This window comes from Neurospora tetrasperma (assembly GCF_000213175.1).
Source record: "Neurospora tetrasperma FGSC 2508 unplaced genomic scaffold NEUTE1scaffold_5, whole genome shotgun sequence".
NCBI classification, from domain to species: domain Eukaryota; kingdom Fungi; phylum Ascomycota; class Sordariomycetes; order Sordariales; family Sordariaceae; genus Neurospora; species Neurospora tetrasperma.
In genome coordinates, this window is record NW_009799103.1 from 1,788,885 (window position 1) to 1,798,479 (window position 9,595).

The following is a 9,595-nucleotide window of genomic DNA, read 5'->3' on the forward strand; positions in this document are numbered from 1 at the left end:
AGCATTTTCTTTTTTCGGTTTCTTTTTTTTTCTCCCTCATTTTCCATCTGTTGTTGTCTGTCATTGTTCTCGTCTGCGTAATCTATCTTCCAATTCTTCCGCTCTTTCGTTACTTGACACCTCGGACACAGGTACTCTTTTCCTCGCCAATCTCCTTCCGCACTAACCCGAGACGATATTTTCACCTTTCATGGTTGGTTTGGTCTGTCGCGTAATTCATCAATTTGCTTTTCGCACTTCAACGTCGAATTGGACAGTCGGATTGAGGATACAGACAAGTACTTTCTTCTTTCCGTTCCCCTTTTTCCATTATTATTTTTATCTATCCTACAGAAAAAAAAACAAAAAAAAAAAACAAAAAAAAAAAAAAAACAATATGAACATGCCATTTTCCCATCGCTGCCCTGCTCAGACATACCCAAAAAAATAACAAAGCGCACTCTTCTTTTCGTCCAATTTCTTCCCTCAGAGCTTGGAAGTCTTGCGTCTCTCCTCCAGTAGCTTATTACCCAGCTGCGCCATCTCAAACTTGCGCACCTTTCCGCTTCCCGTGAGTGGAACCGTGCTAGGCACGCCATCCAAGCCGAGATAGAAGACGTGCGTGGGAGCCTTGTGCTTACCCAGCTTCCGCCTGCACCACTCGCGCATCTCCTCTGTGCTCATTGGCCGATGGCCATTCTCGAGTCCGAGGAAGGCACCGACGACTTCGCCGTAGTGCTGGTCCTTGAGGCCCACAACAACAGCCATGGAGATGGCCGGGTGAGCTACGAGACGCTCCTCGATCTCGAGAGGGTAGATGTTTTCGCCACCTGTGTGCCCGTTGAGATTAGCATGGGAGGAGACGTGTTGGGTTTAAACAGAAAGTAGTTTCGAAACATACCTCTGATGATGATATCCTTGAAGCGTCCGGTAATAGAGCAGTATCCCTGCTCATTGAAGACGGCCTCATCGCCGGTGTGCAACCACAACATGCCGGACTCATCCCTCATCATCACCTCGTTCGTCTTCTCCGAGTTGTTCCAATATCCCGCTTGCAGCTGGTAGCCACCAATACAAAGCTCTCCTTTGGTGCCAATAGGCACGATCTGGCCATCTCTGTCCACGATTTTGGCGTGGGCATGGGGCATCAGGGTGCCGACGGTAGTCAATCTTACGTCGATCGGGTCATCGGTATGCGCGTTGAAGCAGGTCGGGGACGCTTCAGTCAGTCCGTAACTTGACGTGAACTCGGTCATGCCGAGCTTCGAAACGAGCAATTCCATCAGGTAGCGTGGCACGGGGGCACCGGCGATGATGCCTGTCCTTAGCCGCAAATCGGCAGCCTTGAGATCCTTGGCTTCGGGGAGGGCGAGGATGCTGTCAAACATAGCGGGGACACCATGGACGGCGGTGCAGCGTTCGTCGACGATGGCTTTGAGGGTAGCGGGGGCGTCAAAAACCTCGGCTGGGTAGACGATCTTGCCGCCGTGGGTCATGACGGACATGAGGCCAAGGACAAGACCGAAGCAGTGGAAAAGAGGAGGGGGGCAGCACAGAACGTCGTCGGGGCCCAGCTTCATACGGTCACCGATGAAGCGCGCGTTGTTAACAATGTTGCTGGTACAATGTCAGCTGGGGAGCAACAGGCGTGATGAGTGCAGGAAATGGACATACTGATGCGTGAGCATGGCGGCCTTAGGCAGGCCAGTCGTGCCACTGGTGAACTGGAGATTGCAGACCAAGTGAGGGAGGACCTTCCTCTCCATGTGATGCAGACGTTCTACGCTGACCTTGAACCCTTGAGAAAGTAACTGATCATACGTCTGGTAACCCTCGCTATCTCCCCTGATAATTACTACTTTGGGAGCCTTGGACTTCATCTTGAGCTCGGCGAGCAGGGGCCCTTGATCGAGGCGACCGATCTTCTTGGTAGTGAAGAGAACCTTGCAGTCTGGAAAGGGTGAGCTTGACTAGGACCGGTACCGGGCATGGCTGGTGCGCGGAGGAGCATACCTGAGAACTCCAAAGCATACTGAGCTTCGGTAGGGGTATACGTGTTGTTGAGAATGACGAGGATGGCGCCTATCCTCGTGGCAGCAAAGAAAAGAGAAGCATACTGCTCGCAGTTTCCAGCCATGATGCCCACCCTATCGCCTACGCGAATTCCCAGTCCCAACAAAGCGCGTGCCATGAGCTGACTTTGGTGGTTGAGCTCGTTGTATGTCCATCTTGCGCCAGTCCATGGAATGACGAGAGCTTCTTGTGTGCCGTGGTGCAGACATTGGAGGTTGAGCAGCTCTCCCAGTGTGAGGTCGACCAAAGGAGGATCTGTTGGGCCGTGAAGGAGAGATGGTCTTTGCGTCTGAGGGAGAACGGCCCCCTCTTCGATGGTTGTTGGTACCAACGCCGGTGAAGACATGTTGTGTATTGTGAGAAGAGATGTTATTGGCCCGATTCAAAGAGTTCTGTTGGAGGGGAGAGTAGGAGGCCAAAGAGAAGCAAAGGGTACAAGGTAAAGGGACAAAAGCAACGAAGATGGTATCACTCGATACAAGGACGGACTGGCTGGCCACTGACGACTTCAGGACGAGGCAGGAAGGAATTCGAGGGTATTTGCAGCACATCAACAAAACGGAGCAGGCAGGTTTACGTATGATGGGATGGGATACAACCAGCAAGAAAACCGGGACACCTCAGCCAAGCTGCCCTAGAAGCTTCGTAGGCCCGAAACTCGCCTTTCGTTTTCCCAGACTCCAGCTCGTGGTGGTCAGTCACCGGCCACAGTGGGGATGAGAGGAGCTGCTCTTCCCACTTTGGGACACGGCGGAGGTGACTGGATCGTCGACGAAACCGGTGCTATTGCCCGATTGCGGTGATGTCTGCTGTCTGTTGCTGCCTTGATCTTGATCTAATCAATCTGATAAGATTTTTTTCTGGCACAGCCTTGTGAAGGTGAGAAGGGTCAACCTCCAATGCCCTCCGGGTCCCCCCCTTCATGGTGCTCCAACTCGAGCTGGAGTCGCAGAGTGGTGACAAAAAACCGTGGGTGACATTGACACATGCTCAACGCCCTGAACGGAGCTAGAGGTGGAGACGCGTGTTTCGCTGCAACCCGGTCCTCGGCTGATGGCGGATACTGTAGTGTAGCATCATGACATCCAGCGTTGTTGTTGAGGAGAGAGTGGACGGAATTGGAGTCGGAACTGGGGTCGCAAAGAGAATTTTTCAGAAAATTGGAGTCGTGGAAGAATCGACAGGGGAAAAAAGGATGAAGTGGACACGAGAGCGGCATGGAAGGTGGAGAGGCTGCATCGTTAGTTCCATCTGATAAAAAACCACAATGCAACGGTGACTGGTGATTCGACGAAAGAGTCGTAAAGGGACCGACGGGGAAAGGATGATCGCTTCCTTCTTTGGCTGTTGACCTGTGCTGGCCCCTCGGTAGTGTACTGTACCGGATTAATATACGCGCTGAACCACACACGGTACCTACAACAGGCGGGAGCTACAGTACAAGAGCGTTCAGGCACATGTCGCTCGTTTATATTCATATATGTGTGTGCAAGTAAACCCTTCTCGCTCGGTGACAAAATGCCGCAGAGATCGTCCGACAGAAAAGAATCTGATAAGAATCTCTCTGACTGCCAAGATCCTTCCCCTCTTCCCTTCTTGTTTCCAATGCCCCTTCCCTTCTTGACCTTTTTTCTCCTTGCCTATTTCCGCAATGAGGAGGACGCTTTTACGAGACTGCTACATAAACATTAATGATTTAAAGCCTACAGCGCTTGATAGCTTTTCGTGCTTGTTTGTTTCGTTTCTTCGGCCTCATTCTTGTTACGGCTGTTTCAACTTTCAACTGTCTCGCGACAAGCATGCCGAGGATGCCCACCTCACTCCGCCCCCGAAACGCTCCGAATTCGGGTGGAGGTGTGCCACGGAATGTGGGACGGCAGGTGAGGGAAAAATTATCAGATCCGCTTGGACCCACTCTTTGGCGTCCAAAGTTATCAGATCCGACGCCATCTCCATGCGACCGTCACACCCACCGACTGCTCTGTTCCTTCCACGCTTTTCATTGGTTAATTTGCTCCCCTGCCCACCACCACAAAGTCTCACAAACCAAACATCATCAATACCCTGCCTTCTGGAACTCACCTAATCGAGTATATAAAACTATCGAAATGATCTCACCAGCTCAACCTCCACCCTCCATTTCCCCTGGTCCCTGGCTCGGCTTTACGTAGCAGGGTAGCAGGAGAAAATGCCGGCGTGTCTTCGTACACCTCCTCCACCTTGGGACCTTGAAGCCGACAGTACACACTTGTAAAGTGGGAAGCGATCGGAGTAGGGGTTGTACTAAGTTCAATCGTCACCATCGTTTCTTTGGCTTCATCAGTCTTTCAGTCAGTCTTTTCTCTGAATAGCCATTGCTCTTTTCCAAAGTGACGATACCCCAAAGTAAACAAAGATATACTTCTTTGATTTTCTCACACACATACACAACACTACACAACATGGCGTCACCAACAACCCGCCGGCTCGCCGAATATGTCGCCACTTCTGAGCCCATCCTCAAGCTCCCTCACCCCTACCAGACTTCCTACCTCGTCGTGAAGGGCGAACCCGGCGTCGCCAACTCGTACCAGCTCAAGCAACAAGACAGCAAGGCGGCGTTACCCCGTCCCCTTCATAACGACTCCCTCTTCTTCACCGAGCCCCAAGACCTCAAGTCCTCGGACAAGCCTCACATCTCCATCAACACGCCCTGGGGCCGCGCCCGCCGCTCGCCGTCCGTGGCCGTCTCGTGGAAGGAACCCACCGCTCCCACCGTCGGCCAGCTCTGGCTGATCGCCTATGTCATCTTCACCCTCCGGCCCTCCGAGGAGGCCTTTCGGCTATCCACCTACGGCTTCGGCGCCGACAAGCTCGCCCGCCAGCTCAAGGCCGTCGGTCTGGCCATCGACCACCCAGCCCCCGCCACCTCCGAGCAACAAAAGCTCCACGGTTCCGATGCAGGGAAGGAGCTCCTGATCCTGCGCGGCGCCTTCTGGCAGGGCGCCGGCTCTCCCTTCGGCGCGCGCCCGGCGTGGGCTCCCGAAACCCTTGCCGACAGCGAGGACGGCAGCCTCGAGTCCGTCTACCCCCTGCAGGCGACCGAGTACGTCATGACCAACGAGCCCAACAGCGCGCTGTGCTGGCACCCTCGCAGGCGGGCCAAGCCCGCTCCCGGGTCCGTCATCTATAGCCGCTACATCCCGCACCTGAAGGAGAACTTTTCCATGGTGGCGCTGGACTACACCAACCCGGCGCATCTGGAGCTGTTCCACACGTGGCAGAACGACCCGCGCGTGTCGCAGGGTTGGAACGAGGAGGGCACACTGGAACAGCACCGCGAGTACCTGCGCAAGGCGCACGAGGACCCGCATCAGATCACCGTCCTGGCGGCTTTTGATGACGTCTTTTTTGCTTACTTTGAGATTTACTGGGCCAAGGTTCGTTTATTTTTTTTTATTGTACCCCGTCCCCGCCGCTCTTTATAAGCTTAGGTAGCTAACCCATTCCTTTCAGGAGGACCGCCTGGGAGCCTACTACACCCCCGGCGACTACGACCGCGGGCGCCACTCGCTCGTCGGCGACGTCCGCTACCGCGGCCCCCACCGCGTTTCAGCTTGGTGGTCGTCCCTCATGCACTATCTCTACCTGGACGACCCGCGCACCATGAACGTCGTGGGTGAGCCCAAGTACACCAACACCTCTGTTCTCATGTACGACATGATGCACGGCTTTGGCCTCGACAAGTTTGTCGATTTGCCTCACAAGCGTTCTGCCTTTGTCACATGCTCGCGCGAGCGCTTCTTCCAGCTGTGTCCGCTTGATGAGAACCAAAAGTTCCTCGGCGGTACCCACCTTGGCCTCGTCCCCAAGCTCTGAATGGAAGGCTAGGTAGTTGCTTTGAAATTAGATGGGTCGGGCGGTCGGATGATGATCGAAAAGAATTGCTGCATCTGTCTGATATTGGATATGTAATAGAATAATGAGGAAAAAGGCCGGAAAAAGTTACTTGGGAAAGGTAGTGGAACAAAAGAACAGTATCTGAATCTTGCGTCGAATTAGGTAGTTGCCCATGTTGTACAAGTGGTGATCCTTCCTCTAGGCCATGCGAAACAGTCAACATGTCACAGAACGTACATTGAAGACTGACGAGCCAAAACATGTACCAAGAGCAATAATATATCAAAGCAGCAAAGAAGAGGGGGAAAAAAAAGAAGGAATGGGGATTTGGAGGACACTAAGCTACATTTCGATAAAGGTGGGTACCTGTTCTTGTGCGGAATGGAAAGACCAGAAAGACCAGATAGTAACCCAATGATCCAACAGGTGCTGACATGTGCCATTACACAACTACGGCTTCATCTCCAGGCTTCTGGTAACTCGAAAACAGACTATGAATAGACCGAGACATTATGTTCATAATTGCACTCAAAGTGTCTAGACATACTTCATTATGACCAAGAAACCCGTCGCTTCATGAAGACCTCCCAGTTCGTAACCAGCCCAGTTAAATGGTGTATATTCCCAAGCCCATGTATGTTCTCATATAACCCATCAATCGCCTTTCAAGAAAAAAAAAAACCAAAATGCTATTCCAATTCCGTGATATCCGAACCGCTTTAACGCCAGTGCCTTCGAAAATGATTTTTTTAAGCCTTAACAACATCGTAACCGCCTAGACGTAGATGGTTCCAGCAAACTGTTAAAATGTCTGGTTAGCAATCACTTTGCATAGGGTGCCGAAAAGAGAAAACTCACTATCAAAACCCAAGTCATCACCGAAGAAGAGCTTATTGACATCCTCGCCCGATGACACGCCGTTTGTGGGCCAGTAGGCAACCGCCTTTTTGCCAACAGCGAGGCCAATCATGGGAGGAATTTCGTCAAGCTCAAGGTATGTGGGCTCGGTGCCGGAAACAGCCTGCTTCATGCGCATATGAATGTTGTTGGCGGCCAGGTAGCCCATGTGCATGGCACCACCGCACCGCTTGATACCGGACCACTTGACAAGGTCACCGATGGCGAGGTGATCGTCCGAATTGGGGCTTTCGGAAGGGAAGTGGAGGCTACAACACCCAAGCTGTTAGTTTTGCGATGAGGTTCGTCAGAATTGGGATGGGTACATACCTGGGCTGGATCTTAACATAACCTTCCTCATTGAGGACTTCCCTGGGAAGGAAGGTGGTCGATGGCACGCTCCTGGAAATTGCCATGATGACGGAGTCGGCAACAAGGGTATGGCCGTTGGTGAAGTAGACCTTGTATGCCTTGTGCCCGTTATCGACAAATTCCTCGGTCCTGTCGACGCGGTGGGACATGAGCACCTCAACACCGGCCTCATGGACGAGCTCCAAGCTACGGTCCTTGACCTCCTCGGGAAGAGGCTCGGCCGAGAGAAGCTTGTCACGCGAGTGGATAAGAGTAACCTTCAGATCGGGGCAAACAAGCTTGAGCTCGGCAGCCATCTCGATACCGACAGCACCTGTTGTGTATTATCAGTCGGCAAGTTACATGGGAGGAAGGGTGATGATTCTGCGGCTCAAACTCACCTCCACCTACAACAGCGACACCATGTCTGTTGGCAGTCGCGGCCTGAATGTGGTCACCAGCCTCAAAGAGAAACTGCTTCCTGAGCAGGGACTGGGGCACGACAGGAAAGACCCTCCTCAAGCCGGCGGCGGCAATGAGGTAGTCGTACTTGAGTTCGATGGGCTCGGGACCGTTCTCGCTGCCGAGAACCTTGGCAATCTTGCGCTCCTGATCGATGGACTGGACGGAGCCCCGGAGTATGCGGATGTTGTTGGGAGATTGTTGCAGAGCGGGAACGTCCTCGTACTTGACCCAGCACTTTTCGGCGTAGGACTCATCGGCAAAGGCCAATGGGGTGCCAATGAGATGGTCTTATGGAGAGAACATGTGTGTTAGTGGTTGTGAACATTGCTGAGGGCGGGCGCTAGCGGGCACATCTTACAGAAGCCATCTCTTTCGTCTACAACAGTGATGTCAACGGCAAACTGAGGACCATCATGGGCAGCAGGAGTGCCGTCAAGGGCAGCCTTCTTGGCATCAGGGCCGCAGCGGGCAGCACGGCCGCTGCAGATGTCTTGCAAGTTGAGGGCAGCGGAGAGACCGCCGTAAGAACCACCGACAACAAGAACCTTGAAGGGAGGCCTCGACATGGTGGCGTCGTCAACGGCAATAGAACCCATCGTAAATTGTATGAGCCTGTGTTTGAGTGTGTGTATAGGTAATCTGTCGGACCTTGTAACTGCCTCTTCTGGCGATGGATTCAAGGGACTTGGTTGGAAGCCAGATAGCGTGGCCTGCGTGGGTTGGGTGCCTTTGATCGATGCGTTAAGTTAGGTTGTATGGGCCGACAGAGGATGGCTAGGTACACAAACTGGAACTTTGGAAAAAAGCGAGCGAGACGACGGATGTGGGAGACGGGGCAACTATGACGGGATGACTCTGGTGCCGGGAAGGAGGTCGGATGAACATATTGGGTCTCGCGCCTTCGTTTTGAGCACCTTCGAGGATCCTGGGGCCAGGGTAAAGAGGGTGGGTGGGTGGATCTGTAGCTCGCATGGATACGATGTCACCACCCTCGCACTCATCAGGAAGGAAGAAACGGGATGCCGGGAGAAACGAAGAGTGAATGGAACTGAAATGAAGATATGCAACAATTGAAGCGTCGCTCCATCTACACTACCTACTGTGTACACTGTACATCGCAAGTTAGCGCCTCCACTCACGACCCGAAGGGACGAGCTAGCAGCTAGCCCATGCATTCCCCTTCTCCCGCCGTCGAGATCCTGCTTCACATGTGCTCCTGAGTGCTTATCCGATCCTCCCTTTGAACTTTCAGTTCTGAACTTGAGTCCATCATGCTGTTCGACTGGAGAGAAAGGGCCGTAACGTCATTCATGACAGTCAGTTATTAAGAATGGCAAAAAGCAGAGACGGTCAAGAGCTTCAGACAAATTCACAAAACAAAAGTTGACGACTGCGTGGAACCCCTCACACCCGGTATCGGACAGAGCCATTTTTGTGAACTTGTGTGTTCGTCTGGCCCAATCTTGTTTTTTCCGCAAACCCCGGCGGGCCAACGCTCTCTTCGCCATTCAGCGGACAATGGATCCCACTCTGGAAGTCTTGGATCGGTTTTTGGCCAACGAAATGGGAAATGCTGTGGCCTCCATTCCCACTTTGGGTGCGCTGCTTTCTGGCTAAATGCGCTGTCACCACAAGAAAGTCGGGTGTTGGAACGGGAAATGCGACCGAAGCCTGCACCTCCATCTGATAATGTTTATCAGATCATCTGATCATAGGTCAAGAATTCCGTCCCAAGTTTCACCGAAGGTAGCCAGCCCGCCCGTCGTAATAGCCCCTGCACAGCGGGACTGAGGCGACAGCCAGATTTACAGGCCCCACCCTAGCATCCCAACGTTCCAAACTTCTGCAAACGAAACTTTTTGCGTTTTTCTTCGCGTCTCAGTTTCCGTGATAAACCAAATTCCCGCCACATCATTCCAATCTTCTCACAAAGCGCCAGTGGTTTAGTGGT

The 9,595-nt window shown here is 52.9% G+C and overlaps 3 protein-coding genes across 3 annotated transcripts; 1 reads left to right on the plus strand and 2 right to left on the minus strand.

Moving 5' to 3' along the window:
• Positions 1-465: 465 nt before the first annotated feature.
• NEUTE1DRAFT_102863 (uncharacterized protein) lies at positions 466-2,398 on the minus strand (the record flags this gene model as incomplete). Its single annotated transcript, XM_009854969.1, has 4 exons — positions 466-809; positions 881-1,596; positions 1,654-1,930; positions 1,993-2,398. The coding sequence occupies 4 exons, from the start codon at positions 2,396-2,398 to the stop codon at positions 466-468; spliced, it is 1,743 nt and encodes a 580-aa protein (XP_009853271.1).
• A 1,887-nt stretch (positions 2,399-4,285) lies between these two features.
• NEUTE1DRAFT_85741 (uncharacterized protein) lies at positions 4,286-5,910 on the plus strand (the record flags this gene model as incomplete). Its single annotated transcript, XM_009854970.1, has 2 exons — positions 4,286-5,471; positions 5,548-5,910. 2 exons carry the CDS (start codon positions 4,494-4,496, stop codon positions 5,908-5,910), a joined length of 1,341 nt encoding a protein of 446 aa, XP_009853272.1.
• A 682-nt stretch (positions 5,911-6,592) lies between these two features.
• On the minus strand, positions 6,593-8,340 carry NEUTE1DRAFT_123854 (uncharacterized protein; the record flags this gene model as incomplete). Its single annotated transcript, XM_009854971.1, has 5 exons — positions 6,593-6,730; positions 6,790-7,097; positions 7,159-7,513; positions 7,581-7,931; positions 8,003-8,340. The coding sequence occupies 5 exons, from the start codon at positions 8,238-8,240 to the stop codon at positions 6,681-6,683; spliced, it is 1,302 nt and encodes a 433-aa protein (XP_009853273.1).
• Between the last annotated feature and the right edge of the window lie 1,255 nt (positions 8,341-9,595).